General features: G+C 31.9%; 1 protein-coding gene across 1 annotated transcript in view; it reads left to right on the top strand.

The window, feature by feature from the left end:
- LOC114336364 (eukaryotic translation initiation factor 4E-binding protein) overlaps window positions 1-10,407 on the top strand; it is a 55,465-nt gene extending 45,058 nt beyond the window's left edge. Inside the window, exon 2 of the mRNA XM_028286719.2 lies at window positions 1,198-10,407. Within this exon, the coding sequence (XP_028142520.1) occupies window positions 1,198-1,424 (227 nt within the window). The 3' untranslated portion in view covers window positions 1,425-10,407. The remainder of the gene's footprint in view (window positions 1-1,197) is intronic.
- Window positions 10,408-14,953: the final 4,546 nt, after the last annotated feature.

Here is a 14,953-nt window from a genome sequence, read left to right as displayed (position 1 = left end):
TATATAAGACGTTGGTAGAAAAAATATTGTATGATATACGTGTTAAAAAGTACATTTTTAAGGCACTCATGTGAATTGCAGAATTCGCTTCGCTCATTCTGCAAACTTTCACATGCGTGCCTCAAAATTGTACTTTGAACACTTATATCATAAATAACTATTAAGGGGCGGCATTTCGAAGAATTGCATCATATTGAAAAGATGTACCGCACGGCTCTGTTTTATAGATAAGTACTAAACAGTCACAAAATTACATGATGAGTCCTTGTAAGTCTGAAAAAACTATATAGGTCATATAAACAAGAAAATGTATAAACAGAGAATAAATTTACTAGTTAGATCGAATACCGAGTCGATAGAAGACTATTAGATACTTAGACAAGAAAAATATTTCAAGTGTATTTCCTACAAGAAGAAATTATAAGACACCCTAACTTTCTTCTTCTTTACGTGCCATCTCCGCGACGAAGGTTGGCAATCACCATTGCTCTTCTATCTTTTGACACTACAGCCCGAAAGAAGTCAGTTGAACTGCAACCAAACCATTCCCCGAGATTTCTCAGCCAGGACATTTTTCTTCTACCTATGCTGAGCCTTCCTTGAATCTTTCCCTACATTATTAATTTTTTAGGAGTTCATATCTATCACCACGTGTTATATCAATATGACCCAAGTATTGGAGTTTTCTTATTTTGTACTGTATTTTTCTTAGTACTTCTTCATTGGTTATTCTGTCTGCCCAGGAGATTCTCAGCATTCTTCGATATCTCCACATTTCAAATGCTTCCAATCTATTTACAGAAAATACATCACTTTTGTACTCGTTTTCTAAGATTTAGGCTGAGGTCTCTACTACTTAATATTTGTTTCATATTATTGAATACCTTCCAACCTTTTCTATTCTAACTCTGATTTCGTTGGTATAATCGTTTGTTTTATTAATGTTTGCCCCTAAATAGTTATAATTCTGAACTCGTTCTATCGTCTTATTATTTACGTGTAGATTGATGTTCTAATATTTTTCTTTGATATAACCATGAATTATGTTTTCTTTATGTTTAGTGACAGACCAAATTCTTCACTCGTTGCAACAACCTTATCTAAAATTCTTTGTAGATCTGTGTATTCTTATGTAAAAAACCTTACGCCTTACGTAATAACATAAATTTTGCTAATACATATTTTTCTATCTTGCAGGTACAAAAATAGTATACGAAAAATCGGTTCTTCTGAACCTAAGGAACTCCCCAATTTCCAAAACACCCCCTCAGTTCGAGATTCCAGACACCATCTTAGGCGGCTCCGCTAAGAACGTAGTTAGAAAACAAAACCATTCCAGGCCATTACCTCCAAGTCCAAGAAAGTCACAGCCAGAAATCAACAACCACAATACCTCCGAGGACCAATTTGACATGGAACTTTAGTATTATCGACTAGTCAGGAAGTGGAATATGTTAAAATTATAAGATTGCTGCGCAGGAAGTGGTTACTTGCAGGTTCCGTCACCAAAAACAACCAGATTCCTACAGTGGCGTAACCAGGGGGGTTTTGGGGATTATAACCCCCCCATTGGGATTTACTTTGAGCTCTATGCTTAACACCATTAACATGGTGTTAAGCATAGAGTACCAGATACCCTCCAGTAGTTGTAACCCCCCTTAGGATCATCCTGGTTACGCCATTGAGATACCCTCCAGTAGTTGTAACCACCCTTAGGATCATCCTGGTTACGCCATTGAATTTATAGCTTTTTCCATATCCAAAAAATAAATCATTGATAAAAGAAAACGACATAGCAAGCAATTGTTGGATTCGGTGATTTAAAACAGGTCCACGTTTTATTAATTATTACTTAACAATAGTGAGAAGGAGTAAAATACGAAGAATAATTCACATTCAAAGAAGTATTCCTGTGGGACAGCAAATATATTATGTAAATCCGGTAATGTTTCAAACAATACCCAGTTCTCACCGTGACGTCATCATACCAAATTTTGGTTGATTTTTGGATTCTAAACAAACCAAATTGCGCATTTTACAAACATTGGGTATAATTTTTACTCATTTTGTGAATTTATTTGGAAATTAATTAATTGTATTAATTAGTCAAGACTTTTATTATACAAATTGGACATGTTTAGAATTAGAATGAAAATGATTGTGACGTCACTAATGAGGCGCATATTGCGCATATTATAAACTCCTTCTGATTATTAAATGATCTGTAGCTTTTTAATTGTTTTTTAATAATATACAAATAAATATTTCAATATATGTATACTTATAAAAATAAAAATTCCTTTAGTTCGTTTGGTAATAACGAAAAATGACGGTTCCTGTATTGTTTATATCTATATCATCTGTTTAGGAGACATCAATATATTGTATTGAGGAAAGTATTTGATAAGTAATGTTTTAAATTACTTTTAAGGGAATAACTACGCAGAATATTTAAGATGAGCAATTATTCCTTGCATTATAAGCTGTAGGAACTCATTTCTTGTGCCTCTAGGCAAAAGTGGCCAAATGCATAAGTTCAATACTCAGTATTTCCAGGATTGCCTGATTTGTGACTGTATCCCTCTATAACTCTCTGAGAACGCATCTGTAGACCCACATTTTAAAAGCCTCTACCTTTTAAGAGTTCCTTATTGAGTGTCCAACTTTCGACACTGTTGGAATATTGAAAACTAAAACATAACACCTAATTATTCTAATTATTGAAGTTATACTTCTTTACGTGAAATTTTATAATTCCCTGGCGCATGCGTACACAGACAGTATGTAGTTCGTTGCTAATCTTTCAAGATAGGTATGTACACCTGGTTCCAAAAAAAACTGATACGACTCTTGAAGCGTATTTTGTAGAAAATTGAGCAGTGTATTTTGAAGGATAAATACTTAATATTTACATACTGTCAATGTCACTGCCAAATCTTAAAATTTGTCAGATATATTATTCTGTTCCACGGTTATTAGACTTTATTATTAATCTTTATTATTAATAATTTCTTCGCAACTGAGGGTATCTTATCAACTGTATTGTTTTTAAACAATAGATGATAAAATAAAAATATTGACATTTCAAAAATGTGAACATATTGCATTGTGTGTGGCCTAAGTTTGGGCTGAAAACTGAAATGTATTACATTTTTACAAAATTTTGGAATATGTTTAATTACGTAGACCAATTTTAATAGTTGTTTTCAATACAGATTTCAATCCTCTACAAATAGTTTCTAATGTCATTTGATGTCAAATAATTAGGGAAGCTGGAATTCAACAGTTTAGAATTTTACATTGAGTTAATGCAAAATTGTGACGCATGTCAAAATTCTCAATGTATTTTAATTGTATTCATTTTTTTTTCGAATCCTGAGAAAACTAATAAATATTTTTGAAACATTTAAACTCAAAATGAAAGACATTATTATCGAGGGCTGAAAGTCCCTGAAAACTTCTATAATATTTATTTTAATAAGTTACAGGGCTGAATTGAATATTAATTTGTTTTGTTGTATAATCCACGTTTACAATAATTATGTGATCTATTTGATGTAAAAACTATCATTTATATGTTCTTTATAAAATATAGGAATTCAAAATAATATAAACATTTAGACCTTAATAATTAGTACAATTTATGAATTAACATAATATGTAATCAGTTGTTTGTTATTTGTTGTTTGTTTATTTTATTATTTGTCTGTCATAATAAATATAATGTCAGATCAATCAAATACACTGCTCAACATGATCGAATCTTACTAAGAGTCGTATCAGTTTTTTTAGGAACCGGCTGTATATATCAGCGCAAATAAGTCATTAAAAGAATATATTAGTGTTTTTAGTAAATGTATTATTTATTATAATTTTTGTGTCTTTGGATTTGTCTTCCTCGGTAGTAAGATAATAAAATATCTAGGTATAACATTTTTATACTTCACTTGATCTATTTGTCACCGTGTTGTGTAATTATATCCGAAACGTCACTTCCAAGGGTCTCGATAGCTTCGTGTGGCTTCGTTAGTAGAGCATTGGACCAGGGATCGAGAGGTCGCGGGTTCCAATCCCGCATGATTCATTTTTTTTTTAATTTTTGGTTGTTTTAATAAAAAATTTTTAAAAGTGGTAGGTAAGAAAGTTAGTTTAATATTTAAATAAAATACAATTAACCTGTTAAGTTTATTATTTATTTCGTTGAAATTATATAATAGAAGTATAACTTCTTACGTACGTACCAAGTACACACACATTCTTTTTTAGTATCGTATAAAGATACGCTGTTGTCAAACCGTTTTTTCATTTTAACGAACTCCTTCTCTCTCTCTTGGATTGGATGACACTCTCTGCTATCTTGCTGATTGCTGGAAGTAAGCTAATCTCTGGACTGCTGGCAGTAAGCCAATAAGCTAAGTAAGCTATTCTTGCGCTTTTAAAGGATGTAATCTAAAACAGTGTATCTATAAAAAAAAAGAATGTGTGTGTACTTTGTACGCACGTAACAAGTTATACTTCTATTATATGATTTCTTAAAAATAAATATACTTTAAACAGTTTCTTTTAATTTTTTTAAACACCAAACTAATTTTGTGCTTACCGCTTTCAAACAAATAAAAAAAAAAGTATAGGATTGCTCCGGACTCGAACTCAAGACCTCTCGATCTCTGGCCGAATGCTATACCAAATACGCTACGAGGACTGTGTCTGTATCGGTTCGGACGTACCTAATGACAATTCACGGTAACAAACAGACTGGAAGGTGAAGTATAATAAATATACAATAAAATGTTTTAATAATACTTATCTTACTCCTGAGGAAGACAAATCCAAAGACACAAAAATTATAATAAATATATTTACTAACAATACTAATATAGTACAACCTGCCACATCCGAACCTGTCATATCCGGACCTCCCCATATCCGGACGGTTCTGCCGTCCAGATCTACTGAAATCTACCGAGAAAGGCAGTCCTGCTGTTAGACAACGCACCCTCTCATCCCGATCCAAAAGAACTAAAAGATGGCGAAATAATGTATTCTAGAATCTATAAAACGTGTCTATCGACGAAAGTTACTGACGGCGTTGATTACTGGAATGTATGAAGGAGGAAACGTTTCAGAGACTGTAAAAGAAGTAGTGGTCTTGATATCCGGATTTTTTCATATCCGGATCGGTCTGTCGCCACATTGATCCGGATATGGCAGGTTTTACTGTATATTCTTTTCACACCTTTTCTTTCACTGATATATTGTATTTATACATAACTTGAAAGATTCAGCAACTAAACGCCATACTGTCTATGTGCGCATCCGCGCAGTATTATGAAATTTTACTCTCAATCGCGCCTAAAGAAATATAACTTCAAAAATAAATGACATATTTTCAATTTCAAAGAACAGCCTTGATTAAAAAAATATGCTGAATATTATGCGTAGTTTATATGACATAAATTGGTGATCTAGTCTGCCAGTATGGCCTCACACTGTAGCTTAATCATTCTACCACATACCTATATTGATCACATAAATCACCTAAAATTTATTCTGGTTGCACCAACAGATCTTAAGCTTAAGACGTGCCTTTTTTTAGCTTACGAAACATACGTGTTGAAATATTAAGTCTCAGATCAATTTTCAGCTTGCCACAACTGATTGCCACGTGTATTGCATCTTAAAGAATTGAAAATTATGGTGCAACGTAAGTGGGACTTAAAGCTCTAGCTTAAGTTTTGCTGGTGCAACCAGGCATCAGAAACCTAGAATTTTGGTTATATATGGATACAACTGTTTTATTATAAAGCCAAAGCATCTGACGCTGTTGAAAGTAACTTATAGATGAGCTTCATTTTGACCACAAATATCTGAATATCTGATAATATATGTGCTTCCTTTTAATTTTGCTCTCCTTTTTTATGTAATCCCTTAAGAAATGGTTAACGATTAATTTGACCATAATTTGGTATCAATTTCTTACTATTATGTATGTATATACACTCACCGGCAAAAAATTCCGCCACCCAAAATTTTTGATTAAGTTTGACAATTTATAACTTTATTATTTGTACTCCGATTTTCAAGATTCTTGCATCAGTTTGTCGGTACATATATTGATGTCGTTTTTTATTATTCCAGTAACAAAAATTTTTTGCTTAGATGGCATTATACGGGGGTGAATGAAAGCGTTGTATTTTCTCTTAACTTTAAATAATTCTGTGGAAAAATTTTGATCGCTGATTTTGTTTCATACTCTTTTTGTATTATCCTGGAAGTATCACTAAGGTTTTGTTTTTTGAATTATCTAAATATCTCTTTTCTTGTAAGAGCTGTAAAGAAAAACACAGCTTTGAAGGTTTTTTTGATTAAAAATATCAAACTCACTAAAATTAACAAAACAACACAAAATTAACAACAAAACCAAACAATTCAATAGCGAGTATGTCCTACCTCTTTGCAGCAACGACTGCTCGCGATCTGTTTGGCATCGAATAAATATGTGTTATTCTTGCCTCGGGAATAGTCCGATATTCCTCTACCAGGGCCATAACTGTACCAAAGTTTCTGGAGGCCCAGGATGACGGCGAATAGCTTTTTTTAATTCATCCCATAAATGCTCAATAGGATTGAGATCTGGGCTGCATGCGGGCCATTCTAATCTTATCAATCCAACCTCTATTTTATGAGTCAATCAGTGTTTTTATTTACACAAAATGGCACAGCTCTCATAAGAAGAGAGATATTCGGATAATTCAAAAAACAGAATTTTAGTGATGCCTCCGGGATAATATGACAGGACTATGAAACAAAACCCATTTTTCCACAGAATCTTTTTAAGTTAGGAGGAAATACAACCCTTCCATTCATTCCCGTATAATGCAATGCAAACAAAATTTTTGTGTTACCGGAATAATACCAAACGATCAGAGGCGTAGCTACCGCCGTATCAGCCGTATCAATTATACGGGGCCCCCGACATTCAGGGGCCCCAAAGCGGCATGTCGAAACGAAATTCTATTCAAACAATTGAACAAAATACTCTGCAATTATTTCACTATTACAACGCTTTGAAACAGTGTACATCTATTGTTAGGATATCGACATTTTCGTGTAATGGATTTTTTATTATAAACTATATTTATGTACCTACTGTACAGGTACCTATCTATTTTCTGCCTCTTGCCGTTCTATAACAACAGAGGTTTTTTGTTTCCAAGCTACTTCTTATTGTCTATTCACCGTTGGCTGTGTGAGACATTGTATAATGTATAATGCGAAATTGCAATATTTGTAATCGCTTAATCTTTGATAAGTTGAAACATTGAAACACTGTATTGTTTGCGTATATTTTCGTGTAATCTGTTCTTTATCTAATTGTATTTAGGTATATATCTATTTGCCGGTCGCTCGCAATTCTCAATCTGTTTCTCGAGTCTCAATTAAAATCTGTTTTTCAACTTTGGATTATTAGAGTTTATTAGATTTATTATTATTATCTATATTTGAGTGTTATACGCTGAACTTATTAGTTCCTAAGGTTGTATTATGCAATTTGCAATTTATTTAAATTTTGCAATATACAGGGTGTTTCATTAATAATTCGAAATAATTGAACTGTAGATTCCTGGGCTCAAAATATGTATTAAGATTTAACCCAAATCCACTAGTTTGAAAATGCTTCTTACAGAAGCTAGAGCTTTTTGAAAAAAGCGTCTTGTAATTAGTTTTTTTTAATACCTCCAGAACGCTTCTATTTAGAGAAACCAAAACTGGTACCCCTATTTATCTTCATTTTTTATCTTTACCTTTTAAGCCTTTTTGACACTGGATTATTAAATTGTGAGGCATTCTAGTAATAAAAGGTACTCTTGCTTTAAGTCGGTAGGATACACCGTTTTCTAGAAATGTCGATTTGAAAATTGTGTGTTTTTTAAGGTGAGAAAAATTTTCAAAAAAACTATGAAAACAAAAAACGAAAACTGGTATGTTTATTCCAGAGACGAATCGATTGCATCAATTGCGAATTTCTAGTACCGGTCATATGCGTTCGCTTTGAGTAGGTCAACGGTTATTTTATCGCATTATTTTTTGTATCTTTAATTTTGAAACATTTTTGACACTAGATTATTAAATTATGAGGTATTCTAGTACTAAAAGTTACTCTTTTTGGGTCGGTAAAATACACCGTTTTTTTTGAATTTTTTTTTAAATTTTGATCAAATTCAAAAAACGAAAAAATTTCAAATCGATTTTTCTAGAAAACGGTGTATCCTACCGACTTAAAGAATGAGTAATTTTTAGTACTAGAATACCACACAATTTAATAATCTAGTGTAAAAAATGCTAAAAAGTTAAAGACAATAAAGGTAGGCGATAAAATAACCCAGGCTACCCAAAGAGGACGCATATGACCGGTAATAGAAATTCGCAATTTATGAAATAGATTCATCTCTGGAAGATAAATAGCCGTACCAGTTTTAGTTTTTCTAAATAGATGTGTTCTAGAGGTATTTCAAAAAAAAACTAATTAAAAGACACCATGTTCAAAGAGCTCTAGCTCCCTTAGGAAACCTTTTCGGGGGCGATTTGTGTTAAACCGTAATATTTTGAGCCCAGGAATCTAATAATATTTCCAATTATTAATTAAACACCCTGTATTGTTTTGTTTTATTTCATTATCTTTTATTTTGTAATAATAATGACGATTTGTGTAATTTCAGTAAACTGTATTTGTTGTTGTTTTTTTTTCCTACTCTTTGTACCTACGCTTTGTCTATAAAATTGTAAAATTTTCAGTGACAATAAAGTATGGTGTATTCCACGAATACACGACTGTTTTGGATTATCGGGACAACGAATATTTTACTGTGCAATATAAGAAGTACGAAAGTATTTTGCTCTAATAATAACTCCAGTAAACAACAATATAATTTGCAATTTACTGTCGTTCTTCATATTTTGCACAGTAAAATATTCGTTGTCGCGATAATCCAAGAGGGTCGTATATTCGTGGAATAGGTTATATATTTCTATTCTATTCTATACACGCGTTTTTGCTGCTTTTGTTGAACATTTTTTGGCACTATCCCATATCAGTCGTGGAAAAGGGCCCCGCGATAAACTTTGATAGGGGGCCCCTGTGGGGCTAGCTACGCCACTGCAAACGATACTAATACATGTACCTACAACCTGGTGCAAGAATCTTGAAAATCGGAGTACAAATAATAAAGTTATAAATTATCAAACTTAATCAAAAATTTTGGGTGGCGGAATTTTGTGCCGGTGAGTGTATTTTCCAGGCAATAACTTAAGATAATAAAAACTGTATAAGCATGTTTAAATTAACATTTTCATCACTGTATTGCCAGTATAAACAGTAGTAGCAACATATAAATTCAAAAGTACCGAAATTTCCAAAGTACTTCAGTTTTATTGTGTTTTATCACATATCACACTAGGTACTCTACGTTTTTATGTTTTTAATCTTGTTACCCGTATCTAATCTATACCTACATCTAAAATACTTTTATACACTAATCCTTAATCCATTTAAGACTTCTTAAATTAACCACTATTTGTAATATTTCTCTCTCAGTGTACTTTCTATGAACACTCATCATCATCATTAATCAGCACCGAGTTGTCCATTGTTGAACATACGCCTCCTCCAGATATTTCGCCTGCGTATCTACTTTTTATGAAGAAGAATTGTAACCAAATTTTATTTGGAATATTTTCATTATACAGATATATAATTATCAAGTGTTTGGATTCGTGACATCAAAAGTGGACCTCCTAGTTTAATTGTCTCAATGACTAAACCTTCTTCCCTCGGTTCTGTATTATTTTTCATATCTTTGACGGCATGTTGAATTTACTCCCGTGATATATCTTGTATATATCCTCCGATCCTGCATTTTGTACTTTTTGTATGGGCTGACATAAACACTACATTATCAGTATTTATTAAACAATAAAGGGATGTCACGTTTTGAAACTTACAACTTATTGTAATCTATGACAATATACTACGAGTAGACCATTTGCGTACTTATAGTATTTGCGTAATTTGGTCAAGGTTACAGAAACACTTTTTGTGATATTAGATGAAAAATACTCAATTTTTTATCTAATCTTGACAACATTGTCCCTATTATTATTAAAAATAATTAGCAATGTTGAAGACTTGATTGTGTAAAATTTTCAAGAACTATATTCACATAATTTTTATAAATTTTTATTCCAAAGGTGAATAATTTTCGTAAGCAATAACATAAAACAAGTTAGGTGGAATGGTTAAGCACGTGGTGTTAAACACTCATTTTAAACGTTTTTTTTTTGTATTTTAATGAAAAATGATTGTTTCTAATTTTATAGAAACTTTTGTAATATAATTTTCTTAATTTATTTGTTTTTTTAATGACCATGTTTTTCACCTATTGTCCTAAATATTTTTGTCGCATTAATTTACCATTGTAAACATGAGGTTATATAAACGCTGAACCTTGAGCAATAATTAACAAATGTTTTGTAAGTATTCAAAAATTAAAGTTGGTTAACATTATTTTACAAAACAGAATTTGAAATTAGGTATAAATTTTCTAACAAGAAGCAAACAATTTCACAAAACAGAATATGGAAATAAGTATAAATTTTCTAAAAGGAAACAAACTCTTTTAAACAAATATTGAGAAGAAAGAAGATAATACAGATTGTAACGATTTCAATGTTGGGAAAACCTCAAATGTAATAATTTTGTATAAAAAAAATCCATTTCCAATTTTGACAGTGCAATTTTTGGTGAATGCGCCTAGGAATTTTTTAAAAGTTAGCGAAGGTGCCACGTCAAATTATGTCTATACTAACCAGAGACATGTTAAGGATAGACTTGGCTAGGGATATGCCACTCAATGCATCGGAGCCAGTGTGCGTCTTGGAAGAGTGTTGCCATCGTATACGCTAAAAGCTGATTGGCTCCGCCATCTTTTGCTCAGATTTCCGGATTAATTTGGAAGGGGTAAACAGATGATGAGTTGTTTATTTTTCGTTTACTCTAGTTTAACCTCACTTAACTAGATAGATCGAGAAATATTAAATTACTATTGCTATTATTCAGGTTGAAAAATGCCTTCTTCTAAGGTAAAAGGTTGCGAAGTCGATAGGGGAAAAATAATGTGAAAATGAATTCTTTCCCAAAAGAATCTGAACGACGGAAAGTGTGGATTAAAAATATAGGGTTAAAACAAGATCCAAACAAATATGCTGTTGTTTGTGAAGTAAGTTCTTCAAGTAAAATTAATTGAGTATTTGCATTTGATGCATTCTCTTTATAATATTTATATCATTAAAAAATATTGTATTCAATTTTTGAATGTTTAGGAACACTACTTCTGACATGTGGAAAAAAGTTGGCAAGATGGCAGCAGAAAATTAAAATGCAATGCTGTACCAACAATATTTAGAGAAGAAAGCGAAAGTATTTAATTATTTATATTGGTTTTTTGTTTATTCACCAATTTAACACCTATAGATATTTGTATAACAAGAGAGCGAAGTGCACCTTTTCCTCCCAAGAATAAAGTGTACTAGTTTACTACAGTAATCATTCAAGGGAGGAAAAGGCACTTCTCCCATGTTATACATTTTTCCACCTCCCTCAAATAAGTCATTTTTCCATTTTTAAAATATTTATATAACTGTTGATTGAATACATGAATCATAATTGAATACAGGAATTTATGTATTCAATCAACAATAGAACTAACAAAATTTATTAGAGAACTAAAACTAACAAGTAGGTACAGTATAACTATCAAATTATTAATGAAAAATTTTTAAATCAAAATAACAATTTACTGTTTTTACCATTTTGCAACATCTATAAATAAAATTTAAAATGTATGGATACTTACCTAATACAAAATAGAGTAATAGTATAGGGTGTCAATAAGTTATTTCATCTATGCTATGACATAGTATGACGTCAACATCACTTACTTTTACTCCCTAGGGATTAAAAGTACTTTGTTTCCCTAGGGAGAAAAAATATGACTATGCTCCCTACAATGAGGCCAGGAAATGTATACTTTGGATAGAGGTAGGTGGGAAAATCTGTTTTATTCAGTTATTGTGATTTGTTTCTTACAATCAGTTTGTTCTAGCACAAGTTTCAAACGGTCTGAAACCATTAGCGAATAGTGGACCAGCACGAGTAGAGGGGATAGCACTCGTAACTGTATTATGTTCTCTCACTGACCAACTGTTTGCTGACTAGTTCGACTGTTTGCTAGAACAAACCTATTATTCAAACAAAATGTCCTCTACGTCAGACTGATCAGAATTTTAAAAATGTGTCATATCAATCAAATCAAAAAATTTAAAAAATTGTTCCTGTAACCATTTTTAGTGGAAATAATAACAGTACTTATATTGGATCAGAGAGCCACCCAATTCATTGTTAAAGTATGATAAACTAAAAGTTAAACAATTAGGCATGCACTTCATATTATATTTAATGAAATATAACCCACTGGTACTCGTACAAACTTGATGGCAAGCAAATTCAACAATTTTTCCTCATTTATTAGTTTTTCACTACCGTTAAGTTTGGAAACAAGCGCTGTTGCCAAATAAAAACATATACAGTCGGAAAAATGAAAGAATACCCATGAACGATCACATCAATCACATATTTTGTATTTGCTGTTTTTTTTTCATAAATAATAAATGAGAGAGATAGATTATTAATAATCTGAATAATATGTGATTGATGTGATCGTTCATGGGTATTCTTTCATTTTTTCGACGGTATGTATTTACCACAGCAACTACAGGTGACACTGTTTCTCTTTGTCTTTAAGAGTGTGAAACAAAGATAACTACAGTGGGAAAAATAAAGAATACCCATGAACGATCACATCGATCACTTATTTTGTGTTTCCTATCTTTTTCTATAACAAACGTTTATTATTATTAGAAAAAGACAACAAACATAAATTAAGTGATTGATGTGATCGTTCATGGGTATAGGGCTTTTCATTCACAGTCATTTGTTTCGAGCTTCTGTCATGTGTCACATAATATTAATATATCTACGTCATACGTTATTGATATAACCAATGATAATATTGTGTGACACATGACAGAAGCTCGAAACAAATGACAATCGATGAAAAGCCCTATTCTTTCATTTTTCCAACTGTATCTGTAATATACGCTGAGCTCATAGGTAGAGGGGATAATTAAAAAATCGCGAGAGCCAGTAGTGACAAGTCTGTAAACCTTTACTGGAAATTTGACATAAATGTCAAAGTGAATAATTTAAAATTGAAATTAAAAACATTAATTAGAAAAAATATTAGTTGGTCAAAGCTGTGGTATATATTTTTATCTTAAGTATACTTACGGTTTAAATACTGAATTAAGTTTTTTTAATATTTTGTAATATCTAATTATAATTAGATATAAATCATCTAAGCGCCATCTACACGATAATTGTGAATGTATCTGAAGTAAGAAATTAATATTTCATTAAGAGAATGTTAAAACAGTTAGCAAAATTTTTAAAAAATCGATTACAATTTAATTACTTTTTTGCGTTGTAAATATTAAGCGATAAAATTAAATAATAAATTTAAAAATTACTGGTGAAAGTTGAATTAGTAATCCGCTAGGAGCGACACCAGCGAAGTTCAGAGCGTATAAGTGGGTGAGTTTGGACGACCATAGCGGATGACTATCAGCAGAAATCGGCTGAGTGGTTGTATCCAGCTGTGATAGGGAAAGCTTAGTAAATCTCTCAGCGGCTGACTTCCAGCAGTGACGTCTGACAGCTACTGCTGGCTCAGCTGTCCAGCCGCTGTGGTCATCCGAACGCACCCAGTGTCAGTCATGTTTTCCTATAGTATAGAAGGCTTAGATAGAAGGTTATGTAAGATTTTTGTTTGTTTATTTTTTCTTCTTCTTTTGTGGCCTTTGGAAGCTGTGCCCATTTAGCCAGCAACATTTCTTAAAATTAATGCCTAACTAAACCTACCATACAAGAAAACCATTACGAACCTAAACGACCAATCAAGGATACGGAAGGGAAAGTAAAGTTATTTAAAAAATAAACCGTTGTTAAAATATAAACTATACAAATCAAATATAAATTGAAAACAATAATTTGACATTATAAATGTAACCTCCAATATTATGACAGACGTCAGTTACCATGACATCATATATTATACTCGTCACTAATTCTAGCCAATGAAATGCTTGCTGTAATAGGAATGGCATATCAAAAAAATCTGACTATTCTCTATATATTTTTTCAAATTTAGAATATGGCAACAAGGGGAAAGTTATGTGCATTCCTCATTGTTTGACTTTTCCTATATCTTTAGTATCAGGTCATCATACAATACAAATACTTCCTGCAATGATTGGAAGTAATGCAGAACAAGAATTGAATTTGTAATCGCTGAGAAAAAGGATTGGTGTACAAAATAAGAAAGTATATAAAGGACAACAAACATCTTCCATAAGCAATCAAAATTGTATAACTGAAATTCAGGAAATAGATTCTGCTCCACCTTTAGGTATAAAACATATTTTGACGTTTTTTTTATTTAATACACAATTTAATTTACCATCTGATCATGAAGCTATAAGTAAATGGTGTGAATGTTGAACACATGAGGTAGAAGCTGCCATGTGGCAACTCTCCTGTATAATATATTTTATATTAGTTCACATAAATAGTTAATTTATTAAGTCTATTGGCCATGGTTTCTTCAGTCACCGTTCAAATCCAGGAGGGGTATTTAGCAGTCTTGATTCGTTACTTGGATGATCCGTTGTCCATCAAGGAAGTTTCTTGTGATTATTCTAATTTCTTCCTCTACCAAGGATGTGGCAGAGTCATCTTGTATAGGGTTTTGTTCAAGTGTAAACACTTTTTTGCGCCAGT

This window comes from Diabrotica virgifera, chromosome 7, assembly GCF_917563875.1.
Source record: "Diabrotica virgifera virgifera chromosome 7, PGI_DIABVI_V3a".
Taxonomy (NCBI): domain Eukaryota; kingdom Metazoa; phylum Arthropoda; class Insecta; order Coleoptera; family Chrysomelidae; genus Diabrotica; species Diabrotica virgifera.
Note: the sequence above shows the minus strand (reverse complement) of the source record. Positions and strands in the feature narration are given on the sequence as shown.